Below are 16,003 nucleotides of genomic sequence, written 5' to 3'. Positions count from 1 at the left end.
CCCAGACATTAGTAAAGCAGGCGAATGAAGCACTATAACTACTCGAAGACGTAAGGATGATGACGACTTCTCGAAAGTTTTCAATACTTTTACCACAGAGGGAAATTCCAAAAGAAAAAGTACCAAAAGATCTTAACAATAAATGAAACACATTTGTGAAGGAAAGTAAAATCATTCGGGCTTTTATTACGTGTGTATAAAATGATTATTACCAAACACAAACAGAAGGATTACCTACCAGGTAAGAGTTAAACATGTAGAAGGCAAACAATAGAACAATAAAGACCAATGGAAACAAAAGATGCTTGAATATAAAAATACCACAAAATAATAATAAAATACTTAAAGTGAAAACTTATGACAGGATATTGGTCAACCAACTTCGACAAGACACCCATTGAAGGAATACAACTTTGTTTCAAGTTTGAAATATTTCTTATCTTAAAATATTAAAACCGACTCCTAAAAACACATCACGAAAAAGTTTTTTTTTTTTTTTTTAATCTCCGGCTGAAATTGCCGGAGTTCGGTTTCAGACAAAACAATTTGTTGAATATTAAATCAATAATGTATTTTTTTTTTTTGGAGCAAATGGTGGTAGTTTCTCGCTAATGTCTACGAGCAAACTTGTAGTCTCCATACTTAAAAAGTAGAAAAATATTTTATATTACGACAAAATATACTAACTAACAATGCAACTAACTAGCAATGTAAGCAATGTAAAAAATGTTAAAGTTGTTAAATAAACTTTTATTTTATTTTATTTTATTTATTTTTAACTAAAAAGTAGAAAAATATTTATATTACGACAAAAATATCAATCATGATATTTTTGGAGGAGTTTTTAACTTCAAAACCCATTGATGGGAATTTTTTTCCTACTATGTTCTAATTGAAAGGTTTTAATAAAATAAAAGAGTACAGATTTTATGAATACTTAATATAATATTATCATTAAACACACAACATTAAAAAAATACAACAAAACAAACTTACAAACTAACTACAAATTAATATTTACATTCTAATAATATGTTCTAAATTAACTTAACCAAGGATAATTATAGCTATTCCTCCGGCACATCGAAGTCAAGTCTTCTGGTTTTTGTTATTATAATCAGCCTCCTTCGGGATTGCCTCCTCGGCGTAGAGCCAAGAGGAGGCAGGGGCGCCGGTTTGACCGGGGCTGGAGAGCTTGGACAGCTGTCAGTACCTGTAACAATAATTCAATTTGTTTAGAGTATGCAATAAAAAGGAGATTTTCAACTCTAAGTACGACAAACAAACAAACAACAGGGGAATTGAATCGATCACAGGACCTCCGGGTCAAAAAAGCTACTAATAAGATTATAGAGGCGAAGATTTCAATGTTATTGTAAAAAATACTTACTGAGTGACTTCCTAAATGTGAATTTGAAGTCAGCTGCCACAGGCACCAGTCTCGTGGCAACTGCTTGAGTCCAATGATACGGCGGCTCTAAAAATGAAATAAAATAACCACATTAGATAAGTAGTTGTCACTATACGCAACTTGCCAAGGTTCGCACTAGTTTAACCTCTTGCGCATCATAAAATTTTTCTTTATTTATATTAGGAAGACCAGGGTTTACATAATTAATTATTTTACAATTAATAACACTTGATAACCACTTATACGAGTAGGTCCCCACAGAAACAAATGTGGTGGATGAACCTAATGTTATATTAAAGAGAGTAATTTAACCATATTAAGACTTCGCGTAACCTCAAATTAATAATATAAAAGTATGTAATATTTACCGTTGATAGGTGAGGCAACAGGACTGACAGGGTAGGTCTCGGACGTGTCACTTTCATCAGGATCTACTCCAGGTATTTGCAAACATTCCGTAAATTCCGTTGTTATAACTTGATATTCTGCGAACAAAACATTTTTAAAATTAAAGAATGAAAAACATAAATGCAACATAAAAAATGCAGTGTTAATAAAGTATACAAAATAAATTACCTTCCACATCGTCATAGTCGGGCACGACCAAAATATCCGGTTGGAAATCTTCCAGTTCCAAGGGCAGGCACGTGAATGGGCACATGCCCTTGTACTGGTAAAAGAAGTACTCGTAATCAGGAAACATTTTGGACAACCTTCCACTCTGAACTCTGCGCTTCGACTGGCTGACAAGCTTTCCTCGCGGCGCTTAAGTACCTGCAACGGAGCGTCTCTGCCTGCCCCGGCGCTAGGCTGAGTCACTATAGTTTTGACTTGTGAAAGCATGAACCCTAATGTGCATGACTTCATAAACAATAATATTGTAACCAAGCGATTACTCAAAAATAAAGTAATTAGCATAAGTGTTCTGCAATTATAAATTAGCATTATAAAGGACTTATAAAGTTTACGTTACGTAAGTTCTTCGCTATCAAAAAAATTTCATAAAATCAACTTTAAAAGACTAAACATTTATTACATTAAAACTTTACAAAAAAAATATAAACCCAGAACCCTACATAACAAATGATTTGTTTTAGCCATAAATAATAATTATATGTAGGTAGATATACCACATGCCAACATGCCAGCGAACTATTCGAAAAAACTTCACACCTCAAACAGATTGTTTCACAATTTTATTTCTTATAAAATGTTTGTTATTAATAAGCAACTTGACAAATTCATGAAACCGAAAATTATTACAAAATTAAATAATGTTATGATCACTGGGAGACCTCACTTGTTTAGTTTAGACAATACAACATTTCTGGAATAACTTCACGTCAGTAGTTGCTTGCTTGACGCGCTACGAACTAACTACACGCTACGGCGTAGCTTACATAGTGTAGATGATTTTACAAATCTCTACAGCGTTAAGGCGATTAGAGTCCTCAATCCGCGCCAAATGGGCATTTTGTAAAGCCTACTCCTCTTTTACTGCTGGATAGAAATAGTTGAAAAAAATATATGTTATACAACAGTTCAAGGACTACATTTGTGACGTTTGAATTTTCGCTACGTCTCTTTGTTTTGGATTAAAAAAATAAATACGGGACATCGATTTTTTACTTAAATTCCCTACTCCTCCAAAACGGCTATGTTAATTTAAAAGATTTTTGCACGAATAGATTAGGAATTCTTTAATCTTTAAATGACACGTTGCGTTTTTCAATCGAACATTACTTTCATTCATAAATTTTACTTTTGATAAATTCCGAACGTTTTGCTGTTGAGGGGGCCTTCGCGGGGTGCGGGCGGCAGTCGGCCGCTGGCCTTCAGACGGGCAGGTTGTGTCACTCGCTGCAAACTGACATTAGCGATCAAAATGAATTTTTTCTTTGGCTGAGTTGCACCACCTGACGTGACCTAACTTTGAGCGTAGCTTTGGCGATAACCGGTGTTTTTTGTATGGAGTTAGACAGACTTTTGACGCTTGTCAAAGTTGAAGTAAGATGGTGCAACCCAGCTTTTGTTCGACAATAGATTTTATGTCAGAATTGTTCATAGAGTACGTGCAGTCAGATGATACAATTGAATTATGACGCGCTCAGACGCTATTTTCTACCTGAATAGAATCTATTAGTGTAAAAAAACTATAATTGACTCCAAAACAACTGCACTAGATAAATACAAGTAGAAAAATTATTACGTTATTTATTTACTAGGCCTTTGCAATCAGTATCCAAATCAGGAGCTAGTCAGAATCTGTAACTTAATCGATTTACGTGAAGAAAACAATTTATATTTTCAATATGTTTCTTCGCGAAAATACCACAATTAAAAATAACACCTGTAACGCCCCTGGGTCTGCGGGTGTCTATGGGCGACGGTAATCATTTACCAACAGGTGATCCGTTTGTTCGTTTGCCTCCTGTCACATTAAAAAAAATTAAGATAAAGTGGTATTGAATTGTTCTATAGAGCTTATTAAAAAATTTGGAAACTGATTACAAAATTAGCCATTTTCGGAGTCGGTGGCAGCCTACCTTTTGGTGAGTCGTTTTGGAGTTGGTTTTAATTTTTAGTGAAATTAATCTATTTCATGCCTTTAGTAGACTATAGGTACTCAGTAGACCTTGTTGTTGCCACTGAAGGTGCATAGGTACACAGTACATTGATACCATATTTTTCATGTTAAGTGCAAATAAACTTCCCTAAATTACCTAACCATGAAACGTACCTATATTATTAAAAAGTCTCGCAGATAATAACTGAAATCCTCTTATAAGGTGATGAATTTTAAGAGCATGTCATGAAACCAAAATTATTAGCATACAAGAGCTTGTTTTAAAAAAAATATTTTTATTTATGATGGGGAATTTACTGCGGCGTAGTAGCAGAGATTTCCGTTTGTAGATCGTAATAATTTCGAAGAATAGGGACGTTTCGTGGATAAAGCAAGAAAGTAGCAAGAGTTTGAATTAGTCCGTCGGTGAACTTACCAAAAACAAACTCTAATAAATGTATTTTTCACATTTTTAAACTTATGAAAATTTAAAGAGATGAAGCGCACCAAAGTTCAGAAGATGAGGCACATGACGTCAAGGCATGCTTAAAAATGTGGCGATTTGTGTCGTCACGCGGAATTTCATCGCATCATATCTTCGTAATTACTTGTTTAATTGACAAATAAAAATATCCTGTGTCCAATATTTTTTGATAATGTAAAATTGACGGACCAAAAGTCTTTTTTTAAGAAACTAGCCTATTCTTATGGCCACATTCCAGCTCCATCATCAGACCCTGCAGTTTACCTTAGAGAATTGAAGACTCATGATTTTCAAAGTAGCGTACTTACTACTTACATAACATTAGGTACTTGCTTATACAGGGTGTCCCAAAAACAATGGATAACCCTTCAACCATCGATAGGCCTCGCCATGGTCTCCCTGACGTCCAACTTTGACCCCAGTAAAAATATCACCGTTTTCAAGATTTTTAAGTTTTTGTGCATTTTTAGAAAATTGTAATGAAATTATTTAGGTATAATAATAAATAAATACAAATCAAACGAGCCTAAACTCTATGGAATCCCGGAGTTGCTATGGGGCCACTGGCATTCCAGCTCTACCATCAGATCAGCTCCATGTCATCACAATATTGCATTGTCACCCGAATTACATGTATATCCGAAATTTTAACTCAATCAATTGATGAAGGATTTCTAATAAAAAGACAAATACATTTTCAGTTTATTCTTCATAAGTGATACAGAGAGAATGACAATAGACAAAAGCAGAAACATTTGCTTTTTTAGGCCATAGATAATACTAGGTACTAATGCGTTCCAATAGGTTTGTTAAAATTTCGAGAACGACTGAACCGACAAAAGCATTAGAAAATTTACGAAAAATAAAATAAAACTTTATCCCGTACAAAATGTTCATGGATTTTGTTATTTTTATTAAATACCTTTACGCCTGAGTTAAATGACACCGACATCAAGGTTCATCAATTTAAGTTTAAAATAATAGGCAGTAATGTATGAAGAAAGAGCTTCTATTCTGTATCTACCTATGCCCGTGTATTTTTGATCGGTGTCAAATCGGAGTTTTTGGTGCGGGGTACGCGGGTGTTGCTCGCGGCGTGAAGGTCAAACGCTCAAGGTCATTGAGGACTCTAATCGCCTTAAGAAACGCAACCACATTTAAAATTTTCGTAACGCATCCAAATACACTTACCCCCTTATTACAAAAAGTTAAACTCTAGTTTGAAAAAATTGGCCAAATACCAACCCAGAAGCCTACATACTAAATGATTTGTCTTAGACGTTCAAAAGGAACGAAATATTACATTAACATACCAAAGAACTATTCGAAAAACTTCACACCTTAAACAGATTGTTTCACAACTATAGTTTCTCATTTGGCCTTAAAATGTTTGTTTTCAATATCGGTCATTCTCACGATTAGGCGTTCTCAGCCTAATTACCATATTATTTTTGAAATTTGGCTTAATTGACTTAAACGCATTTAAATATAAAACACATGAAAAGTACGAATTTAACAATCGTAAAGGCGTCAAATTATTCAAAGCGGTTTTCGCGTAAATGAGATCCAAAAATTTGATGGTCACGGTAATTAGATAAGGCTAATACTTAATCTAACGGTAATTAGACAATATATGTAAAATAGCAAAAAAACAACATCATGCATCGATACATTTGTACACAAATAATAACGTCATATAAAAAGCTGTAGGTACTCTTAGTAACGATTTGCAAAAATAAAAACACTAATTTCTATTATTTATTGTATCATTATATTTTCAGTACACTGCAAGAATCGAGGCTAAACAGGAACACTTAGTTTCAGTAAGAAGGGGCTATGTGTCACATTTAAAATGGGATCATTTAGCTGAATCAGAATCTGAATTTTGCAATTTGCTTTAAATGTGGTACAAACGATGGATACAGATAATGGATCAGGAAATTTGACTTTTTGGATATGCATATATCGAAAAATGTATTAATGATACTAGTGTTTTTTCCTCTTTTTAATTTATCTGTGAACAGCCATCACCCATTATCAGATTAAATTGAATTTGTAATAATGACAGTTCCAGCTCTGCATATCCCATGATTTGTCACCTCGATTCTTTTACAATAAGTTTTCAGATTGATGCTATTCGCTTTCTCCTGCGCCTGAATGCAGAATTCTCAGAATTTAGAAGGGATGCAGCAAATAGATTTCATGACGGTCTAGTCTTTGTTTGTAAGCTTTACAGGAATTTTCTACACCCTCTTTAACGTTTGGTATCACTTCAGTGGACTTTGTAAACCCGTCGATGCCATATGTCTACATGGGTCTTAGGATGCATTTGTATTTCGTTTGTTCTCCAAGCTTCTTCTGCCCAGTATCCATTGCATATCACAAAGTTTTTTTTCTATGCATGCATAACAAAGTGCCTAAATACTCTCGTCTTGAAAAGGCCCATTGTCTGTTCATTTGTTCCCTTTTGTTCTTAATGACGTGATCACGCCAGGTAAGTGTTACTGTTGGACAATCTCATCTTCTTAGGGCAAAGTTAACATGGATAGATTTTAATGGTATTATATTAGAATTAATTAATGATTTAACATGTTAATATCAATTATATTAATAGTAAAAATAAATATCTGGTACGAGACATGTTTCACGCAGGGGACATCTCCTGGCCATCAGGAAGCCCCGATTTCACTCCAGCTAACTTTTTTTTGTGGGGTTACCTTAGGGGTTAAAATATACTCTAAAATTCAACAACCACGCAGCAACTGAAGCTGAACATTCGTCATGAAATTGAATCTATTTCGAGGTAACTATAACGAAAGCTTTTCAAAATTTTGATGTCAGATTGGAAGAAAAGTCCGTAAAGTTGTTATGCGAAAGTCTAGGTATTTTATAATCATACTTATTCAATCGTGAGTGCAATTTGTAGGCAATAACTTCATACAACGGTGATTATAAATACAGGGTGTCCCAAAAACAATGGATAATCCTGTAACCATCGATAGGCCTCGCCATGGTCTCCCTAACGTCCAATTTTGACCCCAGTAAAAATATCACCGTTTTCAAGATTTTTAAGTTTTTGTGCATTTTTAGAAAATTGCCACCTGCGATTACTTTTTCTCATGCCATTTCCACAAATGAGGATACTTTTCAATCTAGTTTTTTTCTTTATCACAAGGGATAGTTGGGCTATCAAAAGAAAATATTAAAGTTCAACAAACTAGTTTAAAAGTATGAAAATTTTAAGAAATTGCAGAGAAGAAGGAAAAATTAATTCATTGTCTTGCACTTTTGATTAGCCATCGTGTAAAAAAAATGTAGGAAGACTATCGTGACCATTACCTTAAAAACTTCCTTGGTTAATTGAGATTCTAAAAATGTATCACAAGCCTATGTATTCTGTAATATTTTTATCTTATGGCTACTTGAATAGCAACTAGTATGAAAACTGCAAAAATGAGTTTTTCTCGTAATAGTTAAACTAGGGCTGCATAGTGGCATTAAATACAAATGGATAATTTTTAGCGTAGGAATTTTAATAAAGCAACACTTAATCATCATCATCATCATCATTTCAGCCATAGGACGTCCACTGCTGAACATAGGCCTGTACCCCAATGATTTTCATAATGACCGCTTGGTAGCGGCCTGCATCCAGCACCTTCCTGCTTACCTTTATGAGGTCGTCGGTCCACTTTGTAGGTAGACGTCCTACGATGCGCTTTCCGGTACGTAGCCTCCACTTGAACCCTGTTGCCCCATTGGCCGTCCGTTCTGCGTTTTTGTGATTACTTAATTTTTGTTTTAAACCTTATAAATGTGCCTATAGACAGATACCCGTGATAATACACGGCTCGGAAACGTGGATTTTTTGGACAGCGTGCTATGGAAGGGGCTATGCTCGGGCTTCTTTACGAAATCGTATCAAAAATTAGGAGATCCGTAAACGACCTAAAGTCGCTGACATACCTCGATGGATCAGCAAGCTGAAGTGGCAATGGGCAGGGCACAGTAGTTTGCAGAACTGAGGCAGCAGGGTTAAAGTGGAGGCTACGTACCGGAAAGCGCATCGTAGGACGTCCACCTACAAAGTGGACCGACGACCTCATAAAGGTAAGCAGGAAGGTGCTGGATGCAGGCCGCTACCAAGCGGTCATTATGAAAATCATTGGGGTACAGGCCTATGTTCAGCAGTGGACGTTCTATGGCTGAAATGATGATGATGATGATGATTAAATGTTGCTTTATTAAAATTCCTACGCTAAAAATTATCCATTTGTATTTAATGCCACTATGCAGTCCTACTTTAACTATTACGAGAAAAACTCATTTTTGCAGTTTTCATCCCAGTTGCTATTCAAGTAGCCATAAGATAAAAATAATACAGAATACATAGGCTTGTGATACCTTTTTAGAATCTCAATTAACCAAGGAACTTTTTAAGGTAATGGGCACGATGGTCTTCCTACATTTTTTTTACACGATGGCTGATCAAAAGTGCAAGACAATTTTTCCTTCTTCTCTGCAATTTCTTAAAATTTTCATACTTTTAAACTAGTTTGTTGAACTTTAATCTTTTCTTTTGATAGCCCAACTATCCCTTCTGATAAGGAAAAAAACTAGATTGAAAAGTATCCTCATTTGTAGAAATGGCATGAGAAAAAGTAATCGGAGGTGGCAATTTTCTAAAAATGCAAAAAAAACTTGAAAATCTTGAAAACGGTGATATTTTTACTGGGGTCAAAATTGGATGTTAGGGAGACCATGGCGAGGCCTACCGATGGTTACAGGGTTATCCATTGTTTTTGGGACACCCTGTATATGGTAATTAGTACATGGAAATTAGAAAACGATAGTTTTTCTTCAAAATTTCCAAAATCTGCAGGATATGCAAATACTGTCTTACTATAACGTATGAAGGCCAAAGTACTGATTCTATTTAAATCAACAACGTGGATCTACCTTCAAAAATCTAGTTTAAAAATAAGGACATGGTAAATAGAAAAATTGAAAACCAAAGACATGGTAATTATACTCCTACGCAATTCATCGACGGTACGCCAACGCAATAGACGTCTACTTGCTTACAGGTCATAGAATTAACTAAGGGCTCGCGCCGCACGCGTAAATGGTGTGTCAAATATTATTATTTAGGCTTGTGTGCCCAAAAACAAAAAACGTCACGGGAATTAGGATTTTCGCTCGGACAAGCAGTTTTTTAATTCTAATTATTTACAGAATGGTTCTATTGAATAGATATTTTGCTATGCATAAGACAATCTTTTATACTCTTTAAAATGTTGAATGGAGTAAACCAAATCTTTACGACATAAAAACTACAGCCAACTTTTAACATTAAGTCGGTGTGCGGACACGTCACGGTAATTAGAGAACAGGGTTTCATGAAATTAATTTGGACACAAATACTTAAAATAAAGGCCTATGATTTAATGCACAACTGGATATGGTTGTTAAGTAACATATAAAAATACTTGCATATCTCTAATTTGTCATTTTTAACGATTTAACAGCCCGGACACGCAAAAACTAGCTCATCTGAGAATGGCCGATATGCAACTTGGCAAATTCTGGAATAACTTCACATCAGCAGTTGCTTGCTTGAAAAGAGATGGAGAGCCTTGGTAACTACCAAGCAGCATTCCTAGAACACAGATCCACAGAAGACCACATCTTTACGCTTTGAAGAATTCTTGATGAAAAATGGAAAGAACACAAAAACGTACATTATGGCAATTGACATAGAAAAAACATTCGACACTGTAGATTTAAATGTCCTTAAAGATATTCATGTGTCCAGAACCAATAAGACCCTGACCAATAGGATCATTAAAGCTTGCATGAATTAATCCACATGCATCAAATGGTACGGGCAGCAAACCAGGTTCGTCACCAAAGGAAAAGGAGTAAAACAAGGCTGCCCACTGTCACCCCGTTTATTCACCATAGTAATAGATGACGTCCTTCAGACACTCCAAGAAGAAATATCAATACTCCGGCTAAATCAAGATTCGTATAATATTAAGCTTCCCATTTGCCTAAAATCCACGACACAAAAAACAAAAATCCTTCTCCTGAATTTCAGATAAAGACGGCCTCGTGAAGTATCCACGAATTTAGCCAAGAGTCGAAACTTATTAAAGGTACCTAATTAACGACAATCAAAATGTCTTTGTTTATTCCCTACGATATTTTGACAAATGAAATAATATTTATTCCAGATAATTATACTGTATTGTCTAGTAGTGTGTAGTCGACCGACGTAGTATGTAGGCTTCTGGGTTTGTATTTTTATTTTGCTGTAAAGTTATAATGTAACAAATGTATATGGTCTGGAAATAACTTGAAACAACGCCGCCTATAATTGCAATATTTTTGTATTCCCATTCAATTATTATCACCTTGTCATAGTGGATTGACCATAATCTTGTCATAAAAATCACAAGAATTTTTTAGGTATTCATGCCTCTTCTTTTGTTTTCATTGTTGTTCTATTGTTTGCATACGTATTCATATTTTTATCTCTTACCATTACATGTAGAAAATCCTTATCTCTCTATGCGTGGTAATTACCAGTAACATAGAACTTTCTTTTATCATTATTTACTTTACAATGTTTCCAACCATTTGTAGGTGTTCGTTTGCTTTTCGCTAATACCAAGTAGTACTAATTCGTAAGTCTTCAACCTAAGCTTCTGTAATACGTAGTTAATTCAATAGTTTATTCAAGTTGATGAATACGAAGTCAAATTCCTGTGCTAATGAATTTAAGAATGGGTGATTAAACAATGATAAGCTCTTTTTCTCAAAACTTACTAATGAAGCCTCGTAAGTGTCAGGTACTTAACTCTTTCACTAAATGTATTTGCGTCGTTAATTATCAATTATTATACTAACGACTTGTTTTCGTCATGCAATCTATGCATTATAAATCGTTTACCAATCTACGAAAATATAAAACGTCTTAACGTTTTTAGCAACAAACTTTCGGGGCTTTATACAGATTTCCCTTTTTTAAAACTAGAGTTTAACTTTTTGCAATGGGGGTAAGTGTATTCGGATGCGTTACGAAAATTTCAATGTAGTTGCGTTTCTTAACGCTGTAGAGATTTGTAAAATCATCTACACTGTATAAGCTACGCCGTAGCGTGTAGTTAGTTCGTAGCGCGTCAAGCAAGCAACTACTGACGTGAAGTTATTCCAGCAATCTACTGAACAACTGAGGTCTCTCAGTGATCATAACATTATTACATTTTATAATAATTTTCTGTTCCAGTGAATTTGCCAAGTTGCTTATTGATGACAAACATTTTAAGGCCAAACGAGAAAATAGTTGTGAAACAATTGGTTTAATTAACGTTGGAACGTTATTGTTTTATTTCATTCCTTTTGAGCGGCTAAAACAAATCATTTGGTATGTAGGCTTCTGGGTTTGTATTTTTATTTTCTGTTAAGTTTTAATGTAATAAATGTATGGTCTGGAAATATCTTCCTACGTCTAATAAATTTCTTTAATACACGATTAATATTGATTTTATAAAAATTGTTTGATAGCGAAGAACTAAAATTTAAACTTACTAAAAAGTCCTGTAGAAATATCAAAATCATCCTAAATTAGTTATTGAGATATTATACTAAATAGGTACTTATTTAGGCTAATTTATAATAATAATTGCAGAACACTTGTCTTATGCTAATTACTTTATTTTTGAGTAATCGCTGAGTTGAGTCATGCACATTTGAGTATGAAGTCATGCACATTAGGGTTCATGCTTTGTTAAGTCAAAACAATAGTGACTCAGCCTAGCGCCGGGGCAGGCAGAGACGCTCCGTTGCAGGTACTTAAGCGCCGCGAGGAAAGCTTGTCAGCCAGTCGAAGCGCAGAGTTCAGAGTGGAAGGTTGTCCAAAATGTTTCCCGATTACGAGTACTTCTTTTACCAGTACAAGGGCATGTGCCCTTTCAGTTGCCTGCCCTTGGAAGTTTTCCAACCGGATATTTTGGCCGTGCCCGCCTATGTGGAAGGTAATGTATTTTTTATACTTTAAACACTGACTTTTTTATGTTGCTTTATGTTTTTCATTCTATTAATTTATGTTTTGTTCACAGATTATGAAGTGATAACATCGGAATATTTGCAAAAAGATGAGCCTAATGAAGATGACACGTCGATCGAGACCTACCCTGTCAGTCCCGTTGCCTCACCTATCAACGGTAAATATCACATACTTTTATATTATTAATTTTATGACGCGCAAGAGGTTAAACTAGTGCGAACCTTGGCAATTTGCGTATAGTGACTACTACTTATCTAATGTGGTTATTTTATTTCATTTTTAGAGCCGCCGTATCATTGGACTCAAGCAGTTGCCACGAGACTCGTGCCTGTGGCAGCTGACTTCAAATTCACTTTCACGAAGACACTCAGTAAGTATTTTTCACATTGAAATCTTCGCCACTTTAATCTTATTAGAAGCTCTTTCGACCCGGAGGTCCTGTGTTCGATTGAATTCCCCACATAGTTAGTCACTGTTGTTTGTTTGTTTGTAGTACTTAGTTGAAAATTTTATTTTTATTGCATACTCTAAACAAATTGAATTATTGTTACAGGTACTGACAGTGACGGTACAGACACTGATGGTACAGAAGCCGACGGTCACGACGAGCATTGCGGTCCAAAACCTCCAGCCCCGGTCAAACCGGCGCCCCTGCCTCCTCTTGGCTCTACGCCGAGGAGGCAATCCCGGAGGAGGCTAATAATTATTACAAAGGTCAGGAGAATTGACTTCGACGTGCCGGAGGAATAATTAGAACGTCCACTGCTGGACAAAGGTCTCCCCGAGGATGTCTCACGCCTGGCCTGCGCCGCCGTACCCAGGTGCTTACCATGGCCTTCATCGGTCCATCGAGAGGAAGGGCCTAGTGGAAGGTCTTCTGGTCCGTAACGGAATATTTTGTAATTATTGAACCAAACAATTGTAATACTCGTACGTTTTTCCATAAATTATGTGAACCTTAGTTAAGTTAATTTGAAGCGTATTAGAATGTAAATATTTGTAATTAGTTTGTAAGTTTGTTATGTTGTAAATTTTAAAAGTTGTAAGTTTAATGGTAAAATAAAATTAAGTATTCACAATATCTGCACTCTTTTATTTTATTAAAGCTTTTAAATTAGAAGTTTAGAGCTGCCAGTAATAGGCACCTTAAAAAGCCCCTCGATGGGTTTTCAACTTTACAATTCAATAAATGTCCAAATAGGTTAAACAAAAAGAGCGAAGTACTGAGATTGTTACTGTGAAAAGCATAATAATTGCACTTAAATCATAATAATATAAATAAATAAAGAGTAGCACGTAACTTTTGAGTAAATCGAAGGTAGGTGGGTACTTCTCATTTACACTCAAATTTGATGGTCACACAATAATAGTTCATAAACGGTATAAGTTACAACAATGACTTTGAAATCAGATGATAAAATATCTATTTAGCTACATACAAAAGAAATTTTATCGTAATAGAAGCAAAAATAATACGAAAACATCACATGAAACGATAAAAAACGGGGTCATTTTTCGCGTTCTCATCGTGTCACACCCTCGGTTGCAATGAAACATTTGGTTACTGCATTCACAAATTTCATTCAATTTGTGTGTAGCATATACTAAAATCATCGTAATTAAATATACTTTCCACACAATAGTAAAAAAAATATCTTCTTATAATTATTTCGAATTGAGAAAGCGAAATACGTTGGTCACACGATTTTAGGTACCTAAAATTTTGAGTAATAATACAAGATTGCCGTTAAACCGAACACCAGTAACCAATCACATCATTCTATTCGGTTAACGTCAGTCGCGCTCCGGCCTTTGGGAAGGTGAGATAGGTCGATCGTCGCTCAGCGAAAAAAATACGTAACTTTTTGTGATTATCCATAGACATACCGTCGCTTGCTTGAATAATATTTTCTACCTCTAAAATTTAAACAATTTAATTGAAACTTAGGCCATTGAAAACTTAACATGTTAGACTTATTTGTGTAGTATTCGACTTGAACCGTTAAATTCAAATTTAAGGATAATTCATAAAAAACTAAAATTTTCGTCACCTTCGTGGCATCACCTTCGTGGTGTTTTATACACGAAGGTGATTTTAGGCCACGAAAGTGATTTCTTACTTTGGTTTATTTTAAAATATAGTGACTGGTGTTTATGTTTTTACAATATTTTAATAACTAATAAATTATACGTGGTAAGTAGAGTTCAGTACATCAATAAAAAATAAGGGCCTCGTATTTTTGTTGTCTGTCTGTATGACTGTATGTATGTCTGTATATGTGACTGTGTACCTGTGTATCTGTTTGTAAGATAAATTTAATCTGAAGTTTGAGTTAAAAGTTGTATAACATCTGGCCTCAATAAAAAATATATTTTTGTTGAAGGACTGATAATCAGTTAGAGTTCTTTTTTATTGTGGTACTGATAATCCTTTTTTTGCTTCTTTAGCATTTCAGAATGCCACCAGTGTCACCCTTAAAACCAATTGCGTAGAATCTTGTAACTTAGTAGGTGACATTATAGGTAAAATTTTATCTTGTAAAGGTAAAGTTTTATTTTATTTAGGTAGGTACCTATTTATTCTCGACAAGGAAAAGTGGCGTAAGATTTATTTAAACAATATTCTATACATATATACCACTAAATATTAACAAATAACTACTCAACTAAACTATAACTAAATAAAAAAGGGTAAAAATTAAAATATGTACAAGCTTTAAAAATAAAAAAATTGCTATTTATATTATGTTATTGCTATTTATCTATGAAAATAAGACAAAATATATGTTCTATAAACACTTAAGAGTCATTTACAGTAGTAAAGTTTGAAAAAAATTATTGCTGTGAAGTAAAGAATCACTTTCGTGGCATCAAAAAATTCAAAACGTTAAAGCTTCCAAACGAGACTCACTATTTGACTGATTTACTGAGGATATAATCTTCACATCAAGCGCTACAATTTTTGTTTACAAAAAGTTGAAATAAGTTAGAAATAAAATTTGCCACGAAGGTGACGATGAGAACCGTGGCGATGAGAAATACCCAGGTATATTCTATTAGTATATTCTATTAGTATTAGTATTCCGTAAGCTTGGGGGTAACAAAGGTTTATTGTTTAACTCTAATTTCTGCAAACAACTGAGTGATAAGAAAGGATAATTTTTATGACTAATTATTATTTTTATGCCTAAAGCGATTACTATCGTCGACTTAAAATATAAACATGCCAGCGCCCTAGTATTAATCATAGATTTATCAGCTCGAGCTCTTTTGAGAATGGACGTGTTGTAGGTTAAATCCTCTTATAATTACTCAATAATAGACCTTAGTTCAGTATACATTAGCTCTCAATTTGACCAGTAGCCCAAGTTAAGTGTTATTTTGAAGAATAAGTGTGTAGAAGTGCCACTTCAAAATGTACCGTTCACCAAACAAGGCAACCAACCCACGACATTAATAAAGTAGGCGAAT

At 34.6% G+C, this 16,003-nt stretch overlaps 1 protein-coding gene across 1 annotated transcript; it reads left to right on the top strand.

Annotated features, from left to right (window-relative positions):
- The first annotated feature begins 12,248 nt into the window (after nucleotides 1-12,248).
- Nucleotides 12,249-13,450, top strand: LOC135077885 (uncharacterized). The gene is made up of 4 exons (XM_063972427.1): nucleotides 12,249-12,500; nucleotides 12,585-12,689; nucleotides 12,816-12,902; nucleotides 13,086-13,450. The coding sequence occupies exons 1-4, from the start codon at nucleotides 12,386-12,388 to the stop codon at nucleotides 13,280-13,282; spliced, it is 504 nt and encodes a 167-aa protein (XP_063828497.1). The 5' UTR covers nucleotides 12,249-12,385; the 3' UTR covers nucleotides 13,283-13,450.
- Nucleotides 13,451-16,003: the final 2,553 nt, after the last annotated feature.

Source organism: Ostrinia nubilalis, chromosome 14 (genome assembly GCF_963855985.1).
Source record: "Ostrinia nubilalis chromosome 14, ilOstNubi1.1, whole genome shotgun sequence".
Classification (NCBI taxonomy): Eukaryota; Metazoa; Arthropoda; class Insecta; order Lepidoptera; family Crambidae; genus Ostrinia; species Ostrinia nubilalis.
This window is presented reverse-complemented; position numbering and strand designations above follow the sequence as displayed.

Coding starts and splice junctions, on each gene's coding strand:
- LOC135077885 (XM_063972427.1), top strand. CDS start 12,386: ATGTTTCCCGATTACGAGTACTTCTTTTACCAGTACAAGGGCATGTGC. Junction 12,501..12,584: donor CGTGCCCGCCTATGTGGAAG/GTAATGTATTTT, acceptor TTTTGTTCACAG/ATTATGAAGTGATAACATCG. Junction 12,690..12,815: donor CGTTGCCTCACCTATCAACG/GTAAATATCACA, acceptor TTTCATTTTTAG/AGCCGCCGTATCATTGGACT.